Source organism: Callorhinus ursinus, unplaced genomic scaffold, assembly GCF_003265705.2.
Source record: "Callorhinus ursinus isolate GAN/ISIS: 27379988/994484 unplaced genomic scaffold, GSC_fseal_2.0 scaffold3, whole genome shotgun sequence".
Lineage (NCBI taxonomy): Eukaryota > Metazoa > Chordata > Mammalia > Carnivora > Otariidae > Callorhinus > Callorhinus ursinus.
The window spans coordinates 64,126,692-64,154,689 of record NW_027397065.1 but is presented as its reverse complement, the minus strand read 5'-3'; the positions used below and the strand labels follow the sequence as shown (position 1 = coordinate 64,154,689).

The window sequence follows — 27,998 nt, the reverse complement described above, 5'->3', positions numbered from 1 at the left end:
AAACTCCTCGCTCTGTCCCTCCAACTTGCTCCCTCTTCCTGATTCTCCAGTTCAGTGAGTAGCATTATCATTCACCCACGTTCCAAAGCCAGAGGCCTGAGAGTCATTCAAGGTTCTTCTCTTTCCTTCAGATCCAAAGTAACACCAAATATAGATGGTTACCAACCAAAACCTCCATTCCTACTACCATTGCTTAGCTGAAGCTTTCACAATAGATGGACCCCAAATAGCATCTCTAGCTCTAATTTATTTTACCCCTGTTTAGTCCACCTTCCATATAGATCCTTTAAAACATAAATGTGAGGGACGCCTGGGTGGCTCAGTCGGTTAAGTGTCTACCTTCGGCTCAGGTCATGATCCCAGGGTCCTGGGATTGAGTCCCGCATCGGGCTCCCTGCTTGGCGGGGAGCCTGCTTCTCCCTCTGCCTCTCTCTCTGTCTCTCATGAATAAATAAATAAAATCTTTAAAAAAAATCTAAATTAAAAAAAAACGTAAATGTGATATTGTTCCTTTCCCACCTCAAATTCTTCAGTGTTTCTCTAATTCCTTCATCCTAAAAATCCAAATGCCTCAGTATGAGGACAATGCCATTCAGTCTTTCCTCTGTCTCCCTCTCCAGCTCATCTCTTGCTATGTCTTAAACAAACAAAACCACTCCACTGCCTCCAAGCAAACTTTAATTCTCTCAACCTCTGCAGTCTCCATCAAACCTCCACGTCACTGCACAATCTAGTCTTTCAGTCTCACCAAGTCCAACTTTCCTTTAAGATTCCACTGAGGTGTCTCTCCTAAATGTCCCTGTCCCCCCTAGAGATGGAGTAGAAGCTGTATTTCCCAAGAATCTCATCCAGACCACTTTGACAGCACTTCCCAAGGTGTTTCGTAACCCTCTGCTTCTCTGCCTTCCTTTCCTTCTCTAGGTGAGCACCCAGGAGAGAGCCTAGTATTACACTCTTCTTGAGCCCTGATATCTGGCCCCTGACTTAGCATTTATTGAATAGCTGGTCAAATGAGGATTATGATGCCTGACCTACCTAACTTGCAGAAGTTTTGTGAAGACTAAATTATGGAACAAAATACTCTGAAAAATGTGAATCCCTAAACAAGTGATTCAGCCTCAGGCCAGCATGAGGCTTCCCATGAGAGGATAATGGCAAACTGCAATGCAGGCAATGGCTGTTGTGTCACTTCCCACTACCCGTTTTGGCCTTACCTTTTTTTTTTTTTAAGTAATCTCTACACCCAACATGGGGCTCAAACTCACAACCCCAAGATTAAGAGTCACATGCTCTACTGACCGAGCCTGTCAGGAATACCTGGCCTGACCTTTTCCAGCTTGACTCTCACAGTACTTTACCATCTATCCTTCCTGTTTTCAGCAGCCTGAAGTGTCTTCCTTAGTCACTCTCAGGAAAGAATTTTGTATACAAACTTCGAGTAGAAAATACAGCAAAAGAGCTGGACATGCTCAAAATCCAGAATGGCCTACAGACATAATGAAACTAGCTTCCCTCTCTTTAGAGAATTTGTTCCACTCCCACTGACTAATAGGAAAAATCACCTAGAGGGTTAAACACTGAGCTCCATTGACCCTGAAAAATTCTCTCTGGCCAGCAAAGCTCTGTTTGTTATTAATAGCTGAAAGCATTCCTATTGGAGATAGTTTCTAAAATAAGGAACTACTGTCATTCAAAATGGTGAGCAAGTAGCACCAAAAGTAGGAATTTATTATTTCCTTTGCTTTTGTTTTAAATACCTAGGGACCCTGTCCCTCCTTCTCCCAGCCTTTTCCTATAATACAAATCCATTTAACTCTATTATGTAACTAGGTTCTGAATCTTTAAGGTATATTATGTAAATACCATGATGAAATATTTTCAAAATATAAAACACATCCTTTTAAATTGGCATTTTAAAGTTGTTCTCTTTAATAAGAGTAGAAGGGTCCACTGATATATTTTTGTAACCAGTCTCCCCAGAGAAGGGTTTTCCAAAAGGCTGAATAGACTTGATCTGACTGATGAAAGAAATTAACCTGTAGCTCGTGGTCATTTGAAATGCTGGCCAAGGATATTCAGGGGTAACAAAGAGATGCGTCTGGTTCCAGTTTGGCAGAATTTCAAAAGTTGACTAGTGTGAAATGAAGGGAAACTAGCCCACAGGCATATAAAGGATTTATTTATTTATTTTAGAGAGAGAGCAAGAGAGAGAGCATGGGGGGGCAGGGACAGAGGGAGAGGAAGAGAGAGAGTCTTAAGCAGACTCTGCGCTGAGTGCAGAGCCCCACGAAGGGCTCGATCCCATGACCCTGAGATCACAACCTGAGCCGAAACCAAGAGTCAGATGCTTAACTGACTGCACCACCCAGGAGCCCCAGGGAGCCCACAGGCATTGGCTAGATGTAACCCACATGATAACCCAATGAGGTTGTGTCCCACAGAGATATAAGTAAGGATCAGATAAAGTTAATTTACTTGCAAAAAGTATCCAAACTATGAAGGGATAGAGCTGGGACCAAAAACTAGGTCTGTTCTACTTGAATCTAGAAGTCAAGCTCTTTTCATTTCCCACACACTTCCCTAAAAGACTGTTAGTTTCATACATTCTCCCTTCAATATCTATACACCGAACAGCCCCATGACAGGAGAGAGAATGAGCCAAGGCTTCAAAATCTGACATGCTAGCACTTACTGGTATACACAGCTGTAACAGACATGCCCTAACACATCCTAATGTGAGGTTTCCCTGCCATCCATCCCTTCCTTACTCCTCACATCTCCTGAGTGCCCACTGTTGATACACAATTAGCAGACAGGGCTGGACTGTGCCCCCAAGCATCTAACAACCACAAGGCTGGGTGCACTCCTCCTAGCAGCTGTGGAACCCAGAAGACAGACTGGCTTTCTGTTGCAGGAAGTCTGACTGCATATTAAGATTAATCTAATCAGGGGCGCCTGGGTGGTTCAGTCAGTTAAGTGTCTGCCTTCGGCTCAGGTCATGATCTCCAGACCTGGGATCGAGCCCCGAGTTGGGCTTCTGGCTCAGCAGGGAGTTTGCTTCTCCCTCTCCCTCTACTCATGCTCTCTGTATCTCTGTATCAAATGAATAAATAAAATCTTTTTAAAAAAGACTAATCATTCATAGGATGTAATAACTTTAGGTTTTGGAGAAATATTCTTCTAAATCTTGCAAATATTTTAGAATAACACAATCTAATTTATAACTATAAAACTGAGTATTTTACTAATAATATTTTACTGTTGGCTAAATACCTGTGTATACTCTATGTGTTATTCTAGAATCTCCCACCTTTTTAAATAGGAGAATTCCTTTTTAACACCAAAGCACTCATGACATCCCATAGGATATTTATTTTTAGCTCCTTAATTAAGAAATGACATATGTACAAACAGATCTGTAGTCTCCTTGCAAAATAATGGAACCATGACTTTGGAACCATGACTCTACCTCATTTACCTATCTGACCCCACTCTCCTTAGCAAGGGAAGAGCCTTTTCCTGGTTTCTTTTGCAATTACCAAGTTTTATAACTTGTTTCTATATTATCAGTAATTAGGGAAAGGGGAGAGTCATGTTATCCACGTAGGGCATTCACCTTCATCCTGCCGTATTTCTGATGGTATAGGGGAGGCGATCCCAGGCTCCTTCACATCTGTACTGCCTGCTCTCCAGCTTCTTCCAGCCAGACAGGATGGAGACACTTTCACAGGTTTAAAAAATAAATCCATAGTGGAATTGGCAGACTCTATCAAGAATATGAGAAGCATACAAAGATTGATTTTCTAACCTTCTAAACAAGGTAGTTAGAAGATTAACAGAACATTTCTAGGGGCGCCCGGGTGGCTCATTCAGTTAAGCCTCCAACTCTTGATTTTGGCTCAGGTCATGATCTCAGGGTCATGAGATAGGGCCCCACATCAGGTTCTGCACTAGGCATGGAGTCTCCTTGAGATTCTCTCTCCCTCACCCTCTGCAGGGGAGGTTCTTTTGGCCCTCCCCTGCCAAAAGAACATTTCTAAATGTGAATATAAACATCCAAAAGTATAGCGGGTTTGCAGGAGAAGAGCTAAGAGACTTAAGGGGTGACAATGCTATATTAAAGAATTTTTCAAAATGTTTTTAATCTACTTAAAAAGTAGGAAAAAATTATTACCTTCACTCTTAAAACTGTGCAGGGGAACAGCATTTGTAACTGAAGCTGCCATGTAATGTAACTCTGCAGAAGATGGGGCCTCCAGATGATCACTTGGCTGTTTGATAATAGTATCATTTGAAAGCTCTTCTTTGACAGGCAATTCCTGTAGATCATCAGCTTTAATGTCAATCACATTTATGTAAGTGTGTCCAACCTGAACCAAAACACATAAAATCAAAGAGGGTTACATTCTTTTTACTCTGTAGGGCCAGTCTGCACCCTTTGCCCTTGTTAAAAAAAGAGAGAGAGATTTAATTCTAAAGGCAAGAAGAGCTTTTATGAGTCTAACTTAGGGAAAACTGCAGGAAGTACGTGTTATGGTCTTAGTTTACAATACTCTGGGGCATAACATAGAAATCTTATTTTTTTGATCTTTCCAACAAAGCTACATAAAATGCCAATTTAGGCTCATTTCATCTACACAATTAAATAATGCAGATAACCATAATAAATTTTAGCAAATGTATTATTATAACCTCTGAATAGCAATACCAAATTTAGTACCAGATCAGATGGTGAAGGTGACAAAGGTTTCTCTGATATTTCAGTGGGAAGTTTGAGATTTAGACATACATCAGGAGCCAAAATTTGAGGAACATTCAAAGGTTCATGTTCTGAAAATTAAGAAAAGAAAAATCAGGAATATAAAAAAAAAAAAACTGTAAATAGCTCTGAGTCATCAGCATTACAACAAGTTAGCAACAAACAACATAAAATTTTTTTTGTTATAAATCTAAGTAGGGGGCGCCTGGCTAGTTCAGTCAGTGGAGTATATGGGCTCTTGATCTCGAGGTTCTGACTGTGGGGCCCACTTTGGGCCCCACTTTGGATGAAGAGATTAGTTAAAAATAAAATGTTAAAAAAAATCTAAGTAGAAGTTTCACAGATATAAATAAATTCTATTCTATTCTAAAGGCAATTTAGAGTAATTCGTAGTTGAATAGAGACTGATTATTGAATGATTATATGAATGATTCACAAGGATACTAAAGTATCTAAGTCATGTGAAGAAAATGCTGTAATTTCCTGGGTGGCTCAGTCGGTAAGTGTCTGACTCTTGATTTCAGTGCCGCTTCGGCAGCATATACTGACTCTTGATTTCAGCTCAAGTCTTAGTCTCAGGGTTGTGAGCTCAAGCCCCATGTTGGGCTCCATACTGGGCATGGAGAAGAAAGAGACAGAAAGAAAGAAAGAAAGAAAGAAAAGAAAGAAAAGAAAAGAAAAGAAAAGAAAAGAAAAGAAAAGAAAAAAAAGAAAAGAAAAGAAAAGAAAAGAAAAGAAAAGAAAAGAAAAGAAAGAAGGAAGGAAGGAAGGAAGGAAGGAAAGAAGGAAAGAAGGAAGAAAAGAAGGAAAGAAAGAAGGAAAGAGAAAGAAAGAAAGAAGAAAGAGAAAGAAGAGAAAATGCTGTAATTTCCTATTTCCATTTCAGATATATTAAGTCGTGTTTGTTTAGGAGATTTCAAAAAAACCTGTTTAGGAAATTAACCTATAACTAATTTGTTTTTTTATGTCAACACTTTTTCTTATTACTCATTTGTTTTAACAGCTTTATTGAGATATAATTTACACCTGTTAAAAGGGCACAATTCGGGGGTGCCTGGGTGGCTCAGTTGGTTAAGCATCTGACTTTTGATTTCTGGTCAGGTTATGATCTCAGGGTCATGAGATCAAGCCCCAAATCAGGCTCCATGCTGGGCACGGAGCCTGCTTAAGATTCTCTCTCTCCCCCACCCTCTGCCTCTCCCCATCCCACTGCTTGGGCTACGCTCTCTCTAAGATAAGATGAGATGAGATAAGACAAAATAAAACAAAACAAAATAAAATAAAATGGCACAACTCAGTATTCAGTATTTTCCAGTATATTCACAGAGCCCATGGCTAAATTTTACCACTTAAAAAATGTTTAACATCTAAATTTTACAGAAGTCATTAGCTTCTTATTCAAAAGTACAACAAAGAAGTCTGTCACAACAGGTCAGCAAATGGTCTCTGTGCTTTTTGTCCTAGGACACTAGTTTTACTTCCTAGCATCTTATTTTTAATAGAACATTACTTTCAAATTTCATATGCAAAATATAACTTCTTGTTATATTGAATACTGGAAACTTGTTACCAAGGATTGAATTTAAACCATATGACAACCCAAAAACTTTAGAAAAAGGAAAGTAAAAATACTTAAATTATCATTCTATCTCTATTGAATCAATTGATGAGTTTTATTGCTTTTTTATGGATGGTGGTAACTCTTGTTTTGGCATCACAAAAACATAGTCTTTAATTAGTAATGCTATTCTCAGAAAAAGAAAGAAAAAAAGCACACCTGATATGGAAGAAATGATTTGTTGATTTTTACAACATTCAGAAACAACTTCTTGAGAAGTAGCTTTTTTATCTTGTAATGAGTTCGAAGATTTGAGGCAAAAAAAGAAAACAGAAAAAGAATTTCACAAACAGAAAAAATTAAATATATGAATGCAGATTTCTAGATACTGTGTATTAAAGGTAATAAAGTAAATTGACTTTTAAAAATTAAGAATTTAATTTTAGAAATTAATGATAATTTCTGATTTTATTATTATTCATCCTGGGCCTGATTACCTGGATGATAACAGACTTCTAGCAAACAGGCTGCCCATTCCAGAAGACTATCTAGCAGTAAATTACCTCCAAGGCTTTCTTAAAGGCTTTCTCTTATAAGAATGTTTCTCAAATGCATATGCACCATTTGCATCAAAAAACGTCAACCTCATTCAGATAGAAACAAAATCTAAATAGTGAGATGCTTTTTTATGATTTATTAGATGGGTAAAGATAAAAGAATTAGCTAAATCACAGTGATAACCAAAACAAAGGCTCATATGTGAGAAGATACTCACTGAAACATTATTTATAGGAGAAAAATACTGGAAACCACCTAATGCACTCAACAATAAAGAATTAGGTAAATATTTTATGGCACAGCTGGAAGAAGGAATATGCTTACAAAGTACTTTTTGATGACATGGGGCAATATATGGCATAAGCAGAAATCAAAGTGAAAAGCAAAGGATACAAAATATCAGTAAATTCTGTTATCCAAATCCAATCCATTCTTACAAATGTGCTGCACACAGATAACAAGAGACTTTTTAGGTGGGGGAGAAACGGTGTCCCAGCCCAGCTCATCCAATACTCCCAAACATTAAACAATTCTTAAACATCTAAATAACTATGCATCAAGGATTATTAAATATAAAGCATTTTAAACATCACTTCTTAATTAGCATTCATTTAACCCATTAGTTTGTGTGCATATGCAATAATACAGACCATATCAGATAGAATACTGATACTCTACTGTAAACATATACTATAATGTAAGTAAATATATAGTATAATATAAATAAATACTATACTATAATGTAAGTATATACTACAATGTATATGCTATATACATATATATATATACACACACACTATATATGTATAAACTATACTATGTAAATAAATAATGAAATAATATGTTAAAAAGACAGTCTAACTGGAGAGTGTCCAAAGATAGCCAGGCAAAAAGAAACACTGGGGCCCATGAAGGGTTAAATTCTCAGGGAAGATAGCAATAATATTTGGAAGATTAAAGTTCAGATAGTGAGGCAGGACACCTGTAATATATACTGTATCAAACTATGTAAAATGTGCAAAAGACTGAAAGAAAAATCATCAAAATGTTACTTCTAGGGGCGCCTGGTGGCACTGCTGGTTAAGCATCTGACTCTTGGTTTTGGCTTGGGTTGTGATCTCGGGGTCGTGAGATCAAGCTCCACATAGGGCTCCACACTTAGCACAGGGTCTGCTTGAGCTCCTCTCTCTCTCTGCCCCCCCTCTAAAACCTTTTAAAAAAATATTACTTCTAAGTGGTATGATTATAGTTAATTTTACCTTCTTCATAGCTTTGCTACATTATCCAAATATTCTATAAAGATCATATATTATTTTGAAACCATATCAATAAATACTCTTTTAAAATAATATAAAATTAGAGGTTTAAAAAAGCACTTGAAGGTTCTGAACACAGTTAAAAGCAACTGTTTCCTAAATATCATAGAAAAGAATTTCTACAACACAAAGGTCAGAGCACTTACATGAATAAGGAAGTTCATCAGGCAAAATTCCAAATAATAGTTCCTTCAACTTTTATTTCCTCTGTTCTTGGACACAGTTACATATGCCCTTCCCACACCAACCCAATCTAGTCCTCTTCCTAACTCAACTTCACCAGCCATACATAGCTCCAGGCTTCTCGGTCTTAGGCATGAAATCCCAGTGAAGGCAATTAATGGCATAGAGAACCCAAATTCAAAATATTATTTCTACTGATTGAGGATGTAGTCCATGGTATTTTGAACAAAAATTTCTATTATGCTTTAATTAAGTTATCATAAATTCAATTTAAAAGTTAAGTTTAAAATTTGTGAAGTACATACCAGGATTGAGGATAAGAACCTGGGATGAGTAACTACTTATCACTTACCTTAAAATTCATGTTAAATCATTGTTTTGAAGAAAAAGTCTAGATATATTAAATGTTGCAAAAATACAGGAATTTTAAAAATTAAGGTAAAATAGCATTTTACCTGGGTCTGTATTTGTACTTGCATCCTGACGTTCTACAGCTTTCTTTCTCACAGAGGCCATGAAGTGCAATCCAGCTGAAGTATTAATATCATCTTGTAGCATTTCTTAAATATAACAACAAAACATGAAAGCAATCACTGAGAAGCCAACATTTTACCTGGAGTCCAAAAGCAGAGTACCTAACTCAAGGGAAGTAAGGTATGAGATGCCAAGATGTTATCGAAATGGACTTTCCGAATGAGGTGCTGCCTACGTTAACTCTCAAAGGCAGCTCAGTGAAATCAAAACCAAAATTGTGGAGGATTCTGTATGTCCAGCCTAGAAACATAGATGTTCTGGCTGATGAAGATCCAGTAGAAAATGTTAAACATGAAAATGATGGGGCGACTGGGTGGCTCAGTCATTAAGTGTCTGCCTTCAGCTCAGGTCATGATCCCCTGCTCCGTGGGAGGCCTGCTTCTCCCTCTCCCACTCCACCCGCTTGTGTTCCCTCTCGCTCGCTGTCTCTCTCTGTCAAAATGAATAAATAAAAAATCTTAAAAAAAAACAACATGAAAATGATATGGCCAGATTGATGTTCTAGAAAACCCCCCAGCCAGGGTATGGAAAGCAGATTCTAGTGGCTTCAGACAGATGAGGCTGCTGTAACAGTTCAGATCAGTACCTCCAGTAATGGTGAAAAATGGAGGAGAGATGATAAATTTACAAATTACAAAGGAGGTAAAACAGACAAGACCTGGTTATTGATTAGATGAGAAGGTGGGGGAAGGCAGAATTCAGATAACCTATGTTTTGGGGTTGAGTTGGTGGTGACACCAATGGAGATGGAGAATGAGGAGAACAAACCAGCTGCTGGGGGAGGGACAACAATTTGGACTGCACATGAGGCACTTGAGGTGATTTCCACCCAAGTGGAAACGTTCGGCAGCAAGTAGAATCCAAGTCCAAAGTCTATTCTGGGAGTTTGGGTTTAGATGTGGATTTTCCTGAGAGATCATCCAGGACAACTAAGTCACACAAGAGATTATCAATTATGGCAATATTATAGTATAATAAAAAATATATATATTTGGCCTTCATCCTTGGTTCTAAGCAGAGTTCCTTAAATCTTTGGAGTTTCCTGAGTAATTTCCTGTCATTATTCATGATGTGAGTTTATGCTAATGAGGTGACTCTTGACTCTTGCCCCTAGATAGCTTCAGGATAGGTGCTGGTCACCAGAGGAACAAACCACATGATCAGCCTCAACCCACCCCTACCTCTGTGGAAGGGGGAGCAGCTGGAGATGTAGTTCAATCACCAATGACTAATGATGTAATCAACCATGCCTATATGATGAAATGTCAATAAAATTCCTGAAACAACGAGGCTAAAGAGGCTTCTGCGTTGATGAGCAAGGGGATGTGCTGGGTGTGTGGCATACCCAGAGAGGGTGTGAAAACTCTGTGCCTTTATGCATCTCTTCCATTTGGCTATTCCTGAATTGTATCCCTTATAATAAAATTGTAATCATAAGTAAAGCACTTCTCTGAGTTCTGGAATCACTGTAGCAAATTAGTGAACCTGGAGGGTGAGTCATGGGAATCCCTGAATGTGTAGCTGACTGGGCAAAAGTGCAGGTGTATGGGGACTGAGCCATTAATCTGTGGGATCTGTGTTAACTCCAGGTTATTGTCAGAACTGAATTGGTGCTGGGGTGCCTAGGTGGCTCAGTCGTTAAGTGTCTGCCTTCGGCTCAGGTCATGATCTCAGGGCCCTGGGATCAAGCCCCACATCGGGCTCCCTGCTTGGCAAGAAGCCTGCTTCTCCCTCTCCCACTCCCCCTGCTTGTGTTCCCTCTCTCGCTGTGTCTCTCTCTGTCAAATAAATAAATACAAATCTTTAAAAAAAAAAAAAAGAATTGAATTGGTGTCAGAGAATTGGAGAATTACTGTTGTTTGAAATGATACAATACACATCCACTGGAGTATTATGCAGTCATTAAAAACGACATTGTAGAAGAATATCTAGTGATATGGGAAGATATTTACCTTAACACTAGTATGTAAAAACAAGTAAGTAATAAATAAGTAGAGGAGGTATTCTTTATATATATATAAAATAAATAATAAAAACAAATTTATATTAAGCATATAACATTTATTAATATATAATTATTAAATATGTTATATTTGATTTGATATTAAATATATTAAATAAATATTAACTTATATAAGTATATATAAATACATATATATGTATTTACAGATATATATGAGTGGAGATATTTAAAAAATAAACCTTGGAAGAATATTAACACTGGCTATCTCTAGACAGAAAAATTATGGGAGTTTTTTTGGGGTGGAAGAGTTTAATATTCTTCCTATTCCCTATTTATATTTTCTAAATTTTCTCCAGTGAACATGTATTACCTTCGCAAAGCAAAACAAAGCAAAACAAAACAAAACAAAACACTGTTAAGAATGAAAAAGAAAGTGGTTTTAAGACAAGTGAGTGGGAAAGAATACCAGATGGGTTAGGAAGCTTAGAGAGAAAAGCTAAGCAGGTCAGTTAGGGAAAAAACTGCTTCGTTTAGGCATGCAGAGGCTTGATGCAGGGCAGTGGTAACAAGTAAGGGAGGGAGGGGGGCACCTGGGTGGCTCAGTCGGTTAAGCGTCTGCCATCGGCTCAGGTTATGATCCCAGGGTCATGGTATCAGCCCCGCATCGGGCTCCCTGCTCGGTAGGGAGTCTGCTTCTCCCTCTGCCTCTCCACCCTCCCACCCTGACTTACAGTCTCTCTCATTCACTCTCTCTCTCAAATAAATAAATAAAATCTTAAAAAAAAAAAAAAAGAAAGAAAGAAAAGAAAGGGAGGGAGGGAGGACCAGGTCAAGGAATAAGTGAAGGAAGGGGTAACAAAGGTCAAAGGTGAGGGATAGGGGCGCCTGGGTGGCTCAGTTGTTAAGCGTCTGCCTTCGGCTCAGGTCATGATCCCAGGGTCCTGGGATCGAGCCCCGCATCAGGCTACCTGCTCCGCGGGAAGCCTGCTTCTCCCTCCCCGACTCCCCCTGCTCGTGTTCCCTCTCTCGCTGTGTCTCTGTCAAATAAATAAAATCTTTAAAAAAAAAAAAAAGGTGAGGGATAAAGCAAGGATGACTTTCAAGGTAAAAATCTTGACCAGTCAAGAGAACAGATGTCAGTTTAAAATCTGGACATGGGGGTACCTGGGTGGCTCAGCTGGTTAAGCAACTGCCTTCAGCTCAGGTCATGATCCTGGAGTCCCAGGATCGAGTCCCGCATCGGGCTCCCTGCTCAGCGGGGAGTCTGCTTCTCCCTCTAACCCTCCCCCCTCTCATGTGCTCTCTCTCTCTCTCAAATAAATAAATAAAATCTTTAAAAAATAAATAAATAAAATCTGGACATGTAGCAGATGCCTGGGCTCAGTTGTTTAAGTAGCTGCCATCAGCTCAGGTCATGATCCTGGGATCCTGGGATTGAACCCTTTGACTGTTTCCTGCTCAATGGGGAGTCTGCTTCTCCCTCTGCCTCTCCCCCTCTGGCCCCCCTCCCTGCTGCTCATGCTCACTCCCTCTCTCTCAAACGAATAAATAAAATCTTTAAAAAATAAAATAAAATAAAATTTGGACATGTTAAACCTAAGATAAAAGTAGAAAAGAAAGATGAGAGGGTAGATGTGTATTTGAGTGTCATCAAAACAATTTTAAGAGCTGAAGTCATGAGAGTGAATGTTTGTGTATACGTGTACAAAAATCACTGAGGAGAAAGTCTTGGGGAACACATGCATTTGGTGAAAGAAATCAACTGACCAACTAGAGAAAGAAAAGAATTTCCTATCTTATAAACAAGTACTCTTTTCTGAACTGATTCCTTACTTTAATGTGCACGTATTTTCTATGAAGAATTCAACAGGCATGTTCTTCCATAATTTCCTTTTAGGCCTTATATATCAGTATCTTATTTGAGATTCTAATTAATTGTGCTGTTCTACTATAGGGATCAGCAAATTTTTTCTGTAAAGGGCCAGACAATATTTTGGGCTCTGCAGACTATATGGTTCCTCTTGCAACAAGTGAACCCCGCTGCAGTACAAAATCTGTCAGAAGCAACGTGTAAATAAATGGGCACAGCTCTGTTTCAATAAAACTCGACTTACAAAGGGGCGCCTGGGTGGTGCAGTCATTAAGCCTCTAACTCTTGGTTTTGGCTCAGGTCATAGCCTCAGGGTCATGAGATCAAGCAACATGTCAGGCTCCACGTTCAGAGGGCAGTTGGCTTGAGATTCTCCCTCCTCTCCCACTGCCTCTGCCCCTCCCCCCATGCATGCGCGCGCTCTCTCTCTCTCTCTCTCTCTCTCAAATAAATAAATAAATCCTTAAAAAATTTGATTTACAAAAACAGGCATGGTCTGGATCTGGCATGTGGGCCATAGTTTCAACCACTGCTCTACCACATAACACATCAAAACACACACACACATACACACTCCACTTTGTCAAAGAAAATGAAAATAATTTAGTCTCATTTTTACATACACAATTCTAGAAAGCTGATTTTAACTTTGAACTGAGACACTGCATTAATCATGCTTATACATACCAAAAGGAATATCGAAGTCATCCAAAGGCTGGGAACCAGGATGTTCTTGTTGCTCCTAAATGAATCCCCAAATGATCAATCTATGATTGTAACTCAAAGACATTCATTATTTTGAAAAAAAATTCAATAGCTAAGAGGATTGTTGAATGTTTAGGTATAGGCTTGAATCCATTCAAGAAATATTTATTTACTCTATCAAAGTAACTCCACAAAGAAGTTCACAAAACTCACAAACCAAGCAATAAAAGGAACATTACTAATTTAATGCAGTTACTAAATTTCAGTGTGCAGCTTTAACACTCAAATAGTGCCTCCACCCTATCAAAACTGCTCATGGACTCACCAACGTTACTAAATGCCTCCAGGCATGTTCTTGAGGCTTACTGAAGTGTGCTTTTAAAAAATCCTTGTAAACTGTTAGTGTTTATTTAGTTTGTTGCAAAAATAGGTAAATAGTCACCAAACTTAGAAGGAATGTTTGAAAAGATCTGATTTCAATATATAGGTTATTTAATAAATCTGTGTGTGGGCAATGCTGGAGGCATCTAAAAGAGGTCAAACTATTTAATAGGAGCAAACCAAAGAACATATATGACATGATTAAGATGTCACAGAAAAAAGCAAGGAGTGATTTCAAATATAAAAAAAGTCACACAGGCAGGTAAATCAAAAATTTGCTTTGCAACTATATGTCCACTATTCCATGGAGGAATGCAGCAGGGCTTATGTACTTAATGATGTAAAAATTTCTCCTGGTCATAATCAGAAGCTTCCAGCAGTCAGAAGACTAGATAAAGCACAAAGACATTCCCAACTCTGTGTACATGCAGACCAGGGAGGCATGTATAGTGATGTTTCTGTACCTTGGGTTTCATAACCATTTCTGAATCATTATCATTCACAAGGGAACCCTCTGGTTGGAAAGCCACACTTGGTTTTCTCTTTAGTTTCTCTGATTTTTTTTCTTGCAGCTCTTTCTCAGCTCGTCGTCTTTGTCTGTTAAAAGCAAGAGAAAACATTTTACTATTCTAGTAACATCAGTTTTTCACTTATATCATGCTATACAGGGAGACAGTTATCAAAATTATGCCAATAAATTACTTTCAATGGCATATAATTAAATTAGCAAGATACTTTGATAGAATTCAAGCAAATAGAAGCAAATGTTGGACACATGAAAGTTATTTTTAGTTCCTCTCCTACTGAACTGACTTTTCTGTGTTAGTCACTGGAATCTCAGGTCAGAGTCACACCTGTTAGGTAATTTTCAAACTCTCTTTTCTGCAGACTCTGAGCTGACCCCAGAAACCCTATGGGATGCCTCCAGGCACCCTTTTGAAGAAGTTAAGCACACTTAAGTCACCTTAGCGAAAGCCCAGCAAGGAGGAAAGAGGGCCCAAAAAGTTAAGAAGACTTACTTTGACGAGGGAGTACCTGAAAAAGATGGAAGGAAGGAACCATTTCTAGAAAGAGAGCACTGGTAGTAGATTTTAGGGTCTGATAAACGTGAAATTCTTTTTTTTTTTAAGATTTTATTTATTTGAGAGAGAGGGAGAGAGAGAGAGCATGAGCAGGGGGAGGGGCAGAGGGAGAAGCAGACCCCCTGCTGAGCAGGAAGCCTGACTCAGGGGCTCAGTCTCAGGATCCTGGGATCATGACCTGAGCTGAAGGCAGACGCCCAACCAACTGAGCCACCCAGGTGCCCCTAAATGTTAAATTCTTAAAGTATTTTCTAGACTCAGTAGTAATCTACCAGTCAATACACTTTTGAATACCCATTATGAGTAAAAGAGCATAAATGCTCTTCATCAGAAGTCACAGCCTTGCTTTTTACATGCATGTTTCTTAGTGTCCTGAAACACTTCTTATGTAAGAATCTGGAGGCTATGGTAAGATGAATAACAATTTTACTTCAGTGCATTAGATAGCACATGGAATATTGTATGAGATACCAAATATTTGTCCTACAAAAAGTAAACTGCTGATAATGTTACAGAAAAATATAAAAGAATCTTCCAACCTATGAATTCCAGTAAAGAATTCCTTAATAAAATGGAAACAATAATATTTCCCTCTCACACTATAGGAATTTTCCTCATCACAAGATGTGTTCAAATGCATGACACTTGATAAGAAAACTGAATTTGCAGTTGTGCATAGGCGGGGAGGATGAACCAGATAACTTTCACCATTATAACTATGATATTTTAACTAATAATACACTTGCAGGTAAGTGATATTCTCAAATAAAATTTCACTTAAAACTTGCCTTTTTTTACTGTCCTTTCCTTGTCTCACTTCAGATGGTTCTATTTTGACATTTAGAAGCTGAAGGTGTCCAGAATCGCCTCGTTCAAATAAATTATGTGTTAGTTTCTCTTGGCTTTGTTTGAATGCAATGAGGTTTTCAAGTGGAATAAGTTGTGGGTTTTGGTACTAGAAGAAATAAAGCGTGATAATTTAAAATTACAAACCTCAATTATATGTTAATAAAAATCGAGAAAAACATTTGTTTAAATTAAGTTAAAATGTGCGAGAGATAGACCATGTCAAGATAACAAATTAATTTGGCCCGGTAAGATGAGAATCTAAAGCTTAAAGAATAGATGATTTTCAAGGACAAGAAATGCTAACTGGGTCATCTTATTTCAGAAACTAAGCTAGAAGTCCTAATCTTTTTTTCTTTTTCTTTTTTTAAGATTTTATTTATTTGACAGAGAGAGACACAGCAAGAGAGGGAACACAAGCAGGGGAGAGTGGGAGAGGGAGAAGCAGGCTTCCCGCCGAGCAGGGAGCCCGATGCGGGGCTCGATCCCAGGGCCCTGAGATCATGACCTGAACCAAAGGCAGACATTTAACGACTGAGCCACCCAGGTGCCCCAATCTTTTTCTTTTCTATATTAAAAATCTTCCTTATATTATAAATAAAATACATAATGTCTGGCATTTGACTTAAAATTCTTTCAAACAGGGAAGATACAGAGAAGTGGAGATTATGCATGGAACAGATTAGCAGTATGTTAATAAGTACTGATGTCAGGTAATGTAACTTGGGAGTTCATTATACCATCCTAATAAAATTTCTTTAAATCCCTCTCAAAATGTTTACTTTTCCACACCTTTAATCTTTTCTTTTCTGTTCATAGTATATTCAGAATAAAAGAAGGCATGATAAGTACTTCCTCTAAACAATGACCATTTCTTTTCCCAATACTGTCCAAATCTTAAAATTAAAAGTGCACCAGAGCATAAATTCAATTAGCTTCGTAAGATGGTACCACTGACTTATAAAATTAGAGCCTAAACAATATGAATTTCATAAATCAAAGCTTACAACTTTAAAGAGGATTCTGTGGGTTTATAAAGATTCTATCTTTTTAAGTACTTTAAAAATACACCATTTTTAAAATAGGCACAACTATTTATAGGTCTGGGTCTATTTAACTGTTTTAAACTATAACAGATTTGAAGGCCATCATATCAAAATTACTAGGAATATTAAATAATGCATGTGTGCACACTTAACACACACACACCCGACCCACGTGCACAAGAATACTGGTCATTTTATTTCTTCTCTGAGCAGAAGAAATACCTACAAAAAAGTCCCACGAGGGATGCCTGGGTGGCTCAGTTGGTTAGAGCGTCTGCCTTCAGCTCAGGTCATGATCCCAGGGTCCTGGGATTGAGTCCCACATCGGGCTCCCTGCTCAGCGGGGAGCCTGCTTCTGTCTGCCTGTCACTCTCTCTGCTTGTGCTTTCTCTCTGACAGATAAATAAAATCTTAAAAAAGTCTCACGAATTCTAGTATTGGCGTACAAGACAGATCTAACAGCTTTAAAATTCCTAATTACCATTTTATTTATTTTTAAAAGATTTTTTATTTATTTGAGAGAGAGAGAGAGAGAGACAGCCAGAGAGGGAACACAAGCAGGGGGAGTGGGAGAGGGAGAAGCAGGCTTCCCACGGAGCAGGGAGCCCGATGCAGGGCTTGATCTCAGGACCCTGGGATCATGACCGGAGCTGAAGGCAGACGCTTAACAACTAAGCCACCCAGGCGCCCCACCTAATTACCATTTTAAACTAGAATTTTATGTTAACTTCCAATAACAAAAGCATTATTTTTATTAATTTTTAATTTTTTTAGCACCACTATTTTTTTTAAAGATTTTATTTATTTATTTGAGAGAGAGAGAGACAGCACATGAGAGGGGGAAGGGTCAGAGGGAGAAGCAGACTCCCCGCTGAGCAGGGAGCCCGATGCGGGGCTCAATCCTGGGACTCCAGGATCATGACCTGAGCTGAAGGCAGTCGCTTAACCAACTGAGCCACCCAGGCGCCCTAGAACCATTATTTTTTAAAAAGAAATGTGTAAGAGCTTTTCATTCTATGTGTAGTATTTATGGTATGAAAAATGCAGGACTGCTTTTGCATCACTCTGCAAAAATCATTACCGTGTTTTCTGGGGATAGGCATGAATGAAGTAATGACAGTCTTGGGTATTTTCTTTCTTCTGCTACAGTTCTGGTAGGTATTGAAGGAATTGTTACTGACGCTCTTGAGGCAGAGGAAAATATATAAGGAGGTTTAAGTTGCAGGTGCAATAATGGAAGTCCAAAGGAATTCTGAGGAGATATCTCAAGGGGTCCTGGCTTAACATCAAGTATTTTCCCTGGTTTTATAAATACTGAAGAGTCCTGTTGAGGTGTGAAGTTTTCTTGACCAACATACTGATCCAAGTTCACATGCTTAGGTATTTCTGTAATTACAGTTAATGGCCATTTCTTCTGCTCAACTGCTTTTTTTATGGCTTCAGTATTATAGTGGCTCAAACTCAAATGGGACACTGAAGTGGTGTGCACTGTTCTCTGTGGCAAAGGAGGCTGGAAGGAATCCGATAATCCCCATGCCTCTCTTGGCTGCGGTAGGAGCCTGAAGGGAACTTGCGGAACTCTTCCTGTATGGAAGGAAAGGGACTTAAATTCATGCTTAGCCTGAAACTGAAGCAAAGGAAAACCATCCTCAGGTCTGAAAGTTTTTGCAGCTGGGATGAGTCTAGGTGTCTTCGGGACGGCAGAAGACGGAGACAGAAGGTGAAAGGGAGTGTTTCCAGCAGGAGCTGGAGACAGTGCAGTGGCTGGGAAGCTTGGAGATGCTGGAGTCAATCCTGTGTTGGGAGGCAGGCCTTCTAACTGACATAAAGGAACACTCCCATGTGGTACATTCTGGAAGAGAAAAAAAAATCTATTACATAAGTTTAGAATATATTATAAACTTATTTTGTACATGATGTTCAATATATCTTGGAGGGAGTGGAATGTAATAACTGCCAAAAAGTTATTTGCTCAAATAACAAAAAGCCGACAACTGAACTACTAGAACTTCAATGGTATCTTTAAATGTATTACCTGTAAATTTCCATTACTATTCTGATCAGACTGCACAATTCCTTTATGGTTGTGTGGACTCTTCTTGCCAGGCTCTGTGGTATACTCGCCCATGGACTGTGGTTTAATAAAAGATCTGTCCTTGAAATTTCTACTGGTGTCATCAACATCACTACTCCCTCTTGTGGGGTTTGATACTCGACTTCCCACCAAAGGCACAGGCTGAGGCTGCTGTAGAAGTTGATGTATATCTGGGAGGTTAGTAAAGGATGATCCTACTATTTGCATTAGGCTCATGAAGTTGATCTGTTGCAGCTAAAATAAAATAAAAATTAAACATTTTAAAATATAGTGAAAAAATCTAAAGAATCAACAACAATCATCTGAGTATTCCACCAATAGTCATACTTCCGTCTTAATATGTCAGACCCATGAATGCTGAGCAGGAAGCAGAGCTGGGAGAGATTTTTTTAAAAAGGGAAAAAGAATACCTTCCTGTTTTCAAGGAGCTGTCAACTGGAAATATAAACTCATAATGAGCCTTGGGACTATCTATAAAGCACTTTACATAAACACCCCAGAGATCATAAAGGAGTGATCTGATGGAATGGAATGAGGATAATTAAAGAAGTCCTAAAATGAGTGTGTTGCGATCAGGTTTTCAGGAAAGAAAAAAGCAAAGATTAGGGCGCCTGGGTGGCTCAGTTGGTTAAGTGACTGCCTTCGACTCAGGTCATGATCCTGGAGTCCCAGGATCAAGTCCCACATCAGGTTCCCTGCTCAGCAGGGAGTGTGCTTCTCCCTCTGACCCTCTTCCCTCTCGTGCTCTCTATCTCTCATTCTCTCTCTCAAATAAATAAATAAAATCTTTAAAAAAAAAAAAAAAAAAAGCAAAGATTAGCAAACAGGTGAAGAGTGAGGAATTCCCCTGGAAAGGCAGACAAGGTGAAAGGCAAAGGCATGCGCCAGTGGTTGACTAACTGCTACACGTTAGAATCACCTGAGAAGCATTTAAAAATCCCCATGGCCAGACCACACCCAGACCAATAAAATCAGAATATCTGGGGATGGAAGCCAGGATTAGTATTTTTTAAGATGACAAGGTGTCTCAGTGTGTGGTAAAGCATGGGAACCACTAGCATAAACGCTGGCTTAGTGGAACAGCAAATTAATAGCAGCTATAATGAGAGGATAGGCAGTGCAGGAGTTCCCAAGCTTGAGCATGCAATCAGAATCACCTGGAGGACTCGTGAAAGCACTCTTTGCTGAGCCCCAATCCCAGAGTTTCTGATTTCAGTAGGTCTGGGATGGGGCCTGAGAATTTATATTTCTAATATCTAAGTGATGCTGATGCTACTGATCCAGGGACCACACTTTGAGAACCACTGGATTTAGGAGAGTATAAAGGGAAAAGACGGAAGGTAAAAGCTGGTCGTGGGTCTTTCAAGCCCAACAGAAGAATTTGCACTTAATGAAACATACCAGTAGGGAAACATTGCAGGTTAAAAAAAATGTAATTTCCCTTCAAGTATTAAAAAAAAAAATACATGCTTATTACAGAAAAAAAAGAGAAACACAAAAAAGAAAATAAAAATCACTCATTATCCTATCCTCAAAGATAACTAGTACTGAGATTTTTAGTGTATTTCCTTTTACTCTGTATTTAGCCTGATTTGATATTATACAAATTGGTACCTGAAATTTACTGAACATTTTAAACCAGGAAAGTAACAGTATTAAAATAGCACCTGAAGAAGAATGTCTTAGGAAATGTATATATAAGACAATGGAAGTATGAAGTTCTGAGTCTAAAGCTGGCTATTAGCTATAGAAATAGCAAGTACTGTACTGACATACAGTGTGGGCAAAAGAATCAGGAGGGCACTGAAGAACATTGGATATAGGTAGTGAAAAAAAGGCAAAGATGTCTCCCTAAGACAGTGATTCTTAATCCTTCGTGTGTGTCAGAATTATTTGGAGAATTTGTTAAATATACAGGGCAGCTACCAGCAAAGTCCCTTGGTAATCCAAAAAAAAATTTCAGAAATGCTTCCAAAATTTTAAGCTGGTAGAATAGTTAATGCTACTAAATGGAAAAGGGAAAGAGGGGACTGGGAAAAATCAAGATAAAGTCAGTTTCAGGAAGTTTCATGAGACAATGAGACATACTGAAAAAGTATTCTCATCAGGGCCCTTAGTTCAAAGAGAAAATTAGTGCCAAGCATCAGTATAAAAATGGTATATCACATAAAAGGATGTGGAAGTGAGTATAGAATACATGAATAGAGGATTAAACTTGAGGGAAGTTAATGTTTTAAGAAATAAAAGAGAAAAAGGAAATAACTTAAATTGTTGGTAAAGAAAAGGATAACCAATTGAGAAAAAGATGACAAAATTCAAAGTGAACAGTACTTTAAAATGCAGCTGACAACTTCAAGCCAAGCCAAAGTTCAGTTTGAAGATAAGAAATATGATGTGACAGATTGTATTAAAAAACAAACAAACAAAAAAAACCTTTGGCTACCTCTGAGCTAGAGTCCGCTGGTCTGGTTTGATTGTCACCCACCTGATTTTTGGGGGCAGCTCTGCATCCCAAAGAGCTCAGGTGTAAGAAGTCATTGTGAGAAGTAAGTAGCTCAGCCTGGACTCTAGGCCCTCAAGGGCTTGAGTTAGGAACCTCTGAATAACAAAGAGTGCCCAAAGCAGAGAAACCAACCCTAAAATTTAATTTCAATTTGGCCATTTCCAAAAGTTTGTTCATATTTAAAATCCTTAATTATATATCATACGTGTAGATTTACTTGTTTATAGGGAGATGTGCTTACCTGAACTAATTTAAACATTTCATCTTGGAGCATCTGCCTAACAGAATCTGAAGAATCTGGCAATTGAGCCCTGGGTTCATTTCTCTGGGTCTGCTGAAGTGTTGGCCCAGGTGTTTGTGAAGCAACACTGACTCCACTTGATACGAAAGGTGGAACTGAGGAAGATTTATCTTTAAATGCAGAGATCTGTGCACTAGGTGGAAGCATATATACAAAAAACACAATCAAGAAAAAACCAAATCAGATGTCTACAATCTGAATATTTTGATCTCACCTTTTTCTTCTAAAGGCCTTCTGGAAGTTTTCAGGAAATTTAAACCCTAAAGCTTATCACTCCGTACTCCTTAGCCACCAGACACATTTGTCATCAGCACAGTGCTCATGTGAATGCTGTTTTATTAAGGGAGATGTAACATCTAGTCAGCCATGGTCCCCTCCCTATGGTGTTACAACCCAGAACAGTTCACACATTTATTTGACTTGCCTGGTCCCTGCAAACACCTGAGTTTGAGACCATTATTCTGATGAGTTATACCAGGAATATTTTTTGTTACTAAATTTAATGATCCAGAATAGAGTTAAGAAAACTAGAGAAAGTATGGGTTAAAAAAAATGTTTAATTCTAAGATGGGTAGTGCAAACTCCTGATCATCATTAAATGTGAAACAACAGCACTGTGAACATTTCATTTCCAAACAAATCACAAAGTTTATATTTATAATGAAACCCTAACAAAAAATGCCTACACAGCAATAAAAACTAAAGATCAAAATAAGTTTTTGGTTTTTTTAAATAAAATGATTGGGGATGATTCCTTAAACACAGCAGGTACTCAAATGTTCTCTAAGCAAATTGATTTCACAAACTAAATAAGGGAGCAGGTATTATTATATCCAACTAAATTGATCATTATCTCTAAAAAGAAAAGAATATATTGAATCACATTTAGATTATTTGGGTTTACATTCATTCCCTTTCAGCAATATTTGCCTTTTATCAAAAGCATCTAACACTAACACGCTCAGTAACAAAACTTTATTTGGCAAATCCATGAAAAACAGGCATTATAACCAACTTGCCTATTCTTATTTATTTATTTATTTATTTTTTAAGATTTTATTTATTTATTTGACAGAGAGAGAGAGATAGCAAGAGCAGGAACACAAGCAGGGGGAGTGGGAGAGGGAGAAGCAGGCTTCCCGTCAAGCAGGGAGCCTGATGTGGGGCTCGATCCCAGGACTATGGGATCATGACCTGAGCTGAAAGCAGAGGCTTAACGACTGAGGCACCCAGGTGCCCCTCGACTTGCCTATTTTAAGACAACTTTATTGGCCTTTGTTTCCAACAAGTAGCAACGAGATAAATTCCAATAATGGAGAATTCTTCTAAAGTAAGGTTATGCTATGTTATCCTATTTCAGCAAAATTTCTAAATACTAAACACACTATTCAATCTCTGTCGAAGAAGTTCAAAAGACAGAACTGGATGAATCTGTTCTATGAGAGAATTAAAAGCATTTCATACACTATTAGAAATCTGTTAGAGACTGAAAATAAGCAACTTTAATTAATATATCCACTACAGTTGACCCTTTAACAACAAGGGGGTTGGGGGGCCAACCCCCATACAGTTGAAAATCCACATATAACTTGACTCCTCAAAAACGTAACTAGTCATAGCCTACTGATGACCAGAAACCCTACTATAACATAAACAGTTGATTTACATATTTTGTATGTTGTGTGTTACATACTGTATTCCTACAACAAAGTAAGCTAGAGAAAAGAAAATGTTATTAAGAAAGTCATAAGGAAGAAAAAATATATTTAGAGTACTATATTGTTTTTATCGAAAAAATTTTGTAAGGGGTCCCAAGTGACTCAAACCAGTATTGTCCAAGGGTCAACTATACTTTTTTTCAGAAAAGACTATTCTAGAATAGTTTCTGTATTGCACTTAATGAAACATACCAGTAGGGAAACATTGCAGGTTAAAAAAAATGTAATTTTTTTAATTTAATTTATTTTTTTATTTAAATTTAAAAAATTTAATTTTTTTTAAAACACAGCTGTTAGAGGAAAATATTCCAATAATAAACTTAAAGGTGTCAGAAATGTGTACCTACATTGCTCTTTCAATGCTTTGTGTTACCTTCATTTTACTATTAATTTTGTCAAAACATTTAGAATTATTTCAAAATGGCACAGTAGACATCATCTCATTCCCTTATCTACTTGTAAAATATGATTATATCAAAATGGTAGAGTATACAAAAATTCTTACCTAGAAATTTCTGAACTTCTATCTACACAAAATGAGTAAGGAACAGTGTGTTCAGGATTTGAAAAGGCTTCGATCATACTAGAATTAAAGATTAATAACTGATTAAGAAGATATTCTTCACATTTCCTAAGATACAGGAGATCTAATGCTCAGCCATCTAAGAGTCTAAACATTCTCTAATCCTCTATAATCCTTAGCTCATAATTACAATCTATTTATATTTGTCTCCATAGCAATTAGTAACAGATGTAAACAAAAAGCAAAGAATATGTCTGGATGACTGAACATATAACTAGAACACTGCTGACTGCCCCTCAGAAATAAAAGAATCTAACGTGGGGGGGCACCTGGGTGGCTCAGTTGGTTAAGCAACTGCCTTCGGCTCAGGTCATGATCCTGGAGTCCCAGGATCGAGTCCCACATCGGGCTCCCTGCTCAGCAGGGAGTCTACTTCTCCCCCTGACCCTCTTCCCTCTCGTGCTCTCATTCTCTCTCTCAAATAAATAAATAAAAATCTTTAAAAAAAAAAAAAAAGAATCTAACGTGGGGAAGTGAGGTTAGCTGGGACCTCAAATTCCACCTATGGCAGAAGCAGACTTTGCTCAGAAACACTACAGAGCCCTCATTACATTTAAAACTGTAAAGACTAGTTTTTTATTAATAGAAATATCTATTTGTAAAGGCACATCACATTTAAAATATTTTTTTGTTGGGCGCCTGGGTGGCTAAGTTGGTTGGGCGTCTGCCTTTGGTTTAGGTCATGATCCCAGAGTCCTGGGATCGAGTACTGCATCTGGATCCCAGCTCAGCGGGGAGTCTGCTTCTCCCTCTGCCCCTCCCCCCTGCTTGTGATATCTCTCTCTCTCACACTCTCTCTCTCAAATAAATAAAATCTTAAAAGATATATATTTTTTTAACTCTCCAGAGAAATGAACAAAATTTTTATACTGAGAAGAGAAAGAAAACCTAATTATGTTGCCTCTCTTATCCAAGGTAGTTGTAAAATTCTAAAACTTCAAAAATTCTAAAAATTAAGAAATCATGTCACATCTGCAATAGATTAAAACTGCCTTTGGCTCTCCTTGAAGCAATAATATGCTAGCCAGCTGAATAGCCCTATAGTGTGCAGTAGTCACACCGTAACAGTGAACAATTATACAAACATATTGGGATTCATAATAGTTCTTTATTTGATCCAAGAAAAATGGAATCAGTATGACAAGGTGTTCCCCTAATTAGCAGGTGAATAAACTCTATTTACAACTGTATTTTACTTTGATAAGGCTGATAGTGATGGGAGAACAAAAGGCATTTTAGATATCATTACTTATTTCACCCTACCAAAATTTAGAAGTTTATAACATTTACTGAAGATCATCATTTACCATTGCTATAAAGTTAAATTTCACTAGGAACACAATATCACCATAAAATATATATCGTATATTACGAGAAAAATAACCTCTTCAACAAATGAATCCCTGATGGCAGTAACAATCACTTCCTTATTTTTTTCCCCCTTACTTACCCTTTCTGTTCACTTGATTTTTTCTCCATACATGTCTTCAATGGTTCTTCCCTTGAACACTGAACCTCTCCTGTGGAATGCTGTTAAAATTAATAGTACCCAAAAAGAAAAGCGTTATATAAATAGGTATTACTATCTTAGGTGTCCTGAGTTTCACATTAACCACTCACTTGGAGTAACAACAGTCTAAAAGCAAGAGAAACCAAACATTAAAATGAATTCCCAGTGCTGCTCTGATCAGATTTTTAACTGTGTGAATTGCCTTTGGCCCATCACCCTGAGGCTCTGAGGATATTAAAATACAAAGACAAACGAGGTCAGTGGAAATTATTTACACTACATTTAAAAATACCCTGTAAATTACATATACCCATCACTACATGATTAATAAGTACAATCTGAAAACAACTATAAACAGGAAAAACTAATCTCTTTTGAAGGAATTTTTTCAATAATTAGAAATGTCTGTGTTCCAACTGAAAATGCACTGCACAGTTTTGAGAAAACAAATAATGCATAAAAGTGATATATGTGCAAAAGCTGCATATTACAGCTGAATTATACATTGTGAATATAGAACACTTCTATTACTCTTAAGTTAATTTACTATAGCAGTTTATGAAATAAAAATTTAATTGCCTGAAATTATTAGACATCTTACTAATGATAGAATTTCAGTGAAAGAAAAATGCTGCATGGTCTGGCTATTCTCTACAACTCACAGTGTACTTTTAAAAAGATAATAGCCTTGGTTGAATGATTAAATAAAAACACTTAAGTATTATTTAAATAACATTATCCACTATTTATTGACTTACTTCTAAATGTTGTGGTAAAGTCTGCATGTTAATGGCAACAGTGGAACTTTTAAGACTTCCAACAGGCTCTTTGATACCTTCTATAGGGAAATAAGGAGAAAGAGAAAAGTGACCATTTGAAAAAAATCAGTTTAGGGGCACCTGGGTGCCTCAGTCGGTTAAGCATCTGCCTTTGGCTCAGGTCATAAACCCAGGGTCCTGGGACCAAGTCCCTCAACAGGCTCCTTGCAAAGCGGGGATTCTGCTTCTCCCTCCCTCTCTCTACCCTCCCTGCTGCTTATGCTCTCTCTCTCTCTCTCTAGCTCTCTCTCTAATAAATAAAATCTAAAAAAAAAAAAAAAGAAGAAAATCAGTTTACTTTTTTTTTGGTTAACATTCCAAACATGTATAACCAATGAACATGGCCTAGGTTTCTTTTTATTGGTATTCACTTCAGACACCTGAATCCACAGATATAAGCAGTATATTACCAGAAAGTTACAAGTAAACACAGATTATACATGCAAATTTCTGTTCACAAAGGTCACATGTGCAGGTATATGAATTAGAAGCATGCGTCTAGATTATGGCCAAACTGGTTTTAAATGCAGAAATGTAAAATTACATCTTGAAATATAAAGAGATGGTCTACACACTTCAAAAATCAAATGTTGCTTATACCAGATGTATGACAGCTACAGGATTCAAGTGACAAACAATAAGATCTCAAGAAATTAATACTGCTCAAAGAGAACGGGAATATTTTTACATTTCACTGAAAATACACTGACTAACGAAATCTAGCAGGAACTTAGGGGAAAAAAATTACAAAAATCTAAAGCCAATTACTTAGTATTTATTACCTAAAATCAGTTTACTTTTTATAAGGTTCAGGAATATTACAGGCAACAATTATAATGGCAGAAATATTTTCTATCCTGCTTATAAAAAGTTTTTTTAATTAAATTCAATTAATTAACATATAGTGTATTAGTTTCAGAGGTAGAGGTCAGAGATTCATCAGTCTTATACAATACCCAGTGCTCATTATATCACATGCCCTCCTTAAAGTCCATCACTGTTACCGCCCCCCCACACCCTCTCCTCCAGCAACCCTGTTTGTTTCCTATGATTAAGAGTCTCTTACAGTTTGTCTCCCTCTCTGATTTCATCTTGTTTTATTTTCCCCTCCTTTCCCCCATGATCCTCTGTTTTGTTTCTTAAAATTCCACATATGAGTGAGGTCATATGGTAATTGCTTTTGTCTGATTGACTTATTTTGCTTAGCATAATACCTTCTAATTCCACTCATGTCATTGCAAATGGCAAGATTTCATTTTTTTTGGTTTTTTATTGTTATGTTAATCACCATACATTACATCATTAGTTTTTGATGTAGTGTTCCATGATTCATTGTTTGCATATAACACCCAGTGCTCCATGCAGTACGTGGCCTCCTTAATACCCATCACCAGGCTAACCCATCCCCCAACCTCCTCACCTCTAGAACCCTCAGTTTGTTTTTCAGAGTCCATAGTCTCTCATGGTTCATCTCCCCCTCTGATTTCCTGCCCTTCATTCTCCCCTCCTGCTATCTTCTTCCTTTTTTTTTTTTTAACATATAATGTATTATTTGCTTCAGAGGTACACATCTGTGATTTAACAGTCTTGCACAATTCACAGCGCTCACCATAGCACATACCCTCCCCAATATCTATCACCCAGCCACCCCATCCCTCCCACCCCCCAC

General features: G+C 37.8%; 1 protein-coding gene across 9 annotated transcripts in view; it reads right to left on the bottom strand.

The window, feature by feature from the left end:
* CPLANE1 (ciliogenesis and planar polarity effector complex subunit 1) overlaps positions 1 to 27,998 on the bottom strand; it is a 141,652-nt gene that overhangs the window by 35,769 nt on the left and 77,885 nt on the right. For 7 of the 9 annotated variants that reach the window (XR_012377604.1, XM_073890981.1, XM_073890985.1 and 4 more), the window contains 13 exons: positions 26,270 to 26,349; positions 25,452 to 25,531; positions 21,641 to 21,833; positions 18,837 to 19,130; positions 17,883 to 18,653; positions 15,698 to 15,864; positions 14,292 to 14,424; positions 13,429 to 13,483; positions 8,830 to 8,934; positions 6,537 to 6,608; positions 4,721 to 4,830; positions 4,175 to 4,370; positions 3,617 to 3,766 (listed from right to left, as the gene is read on the bottom strand). Coding sequence is in view for 8 of the 9 variants with exons in the window: in XM_073890981.1 (XP_073747082.1) it covers positions 3,617 to 3,766; positions 4,175 to 4,370; positions 4,721 to 4,830; positions 6,537 to 6,608; positions 8,830 to 8,934; positions 13,429 to 13,483; positions 14,292 to 14,424; positions 15,698 to 15,864; positions 17,883 to 18,653; positions 18,837 to 19,130; positions 21,641 to 21,833; positions 25,452 to 25,531; positions 26,270 to 26,349 (2,406 nt within the window). In the remaining variant the exon portion in view is untranslated. The remainder of the gene's footprint in view (positions 1 to 3,616; positions 3,767 to 4,174; positions 4,371 to 4,720; positions 4,831 to 6,536; positions 6,609 to 8,829; positions 8,935 to 13,428; positions 13,484 to 14,291; positions 14,425 to 15,697; positions 15,865 to 17,882; positions 18,654 to 18,836; positions 19,131 to 21,640; positions 21,834 to 25,451; positions 25,532 to 26,269; positions 26,350 to 27,998) is intronic. The other 2 variants (XM_073890986.1, XM_073890984.1) reach the window with 2 other exon arrangements.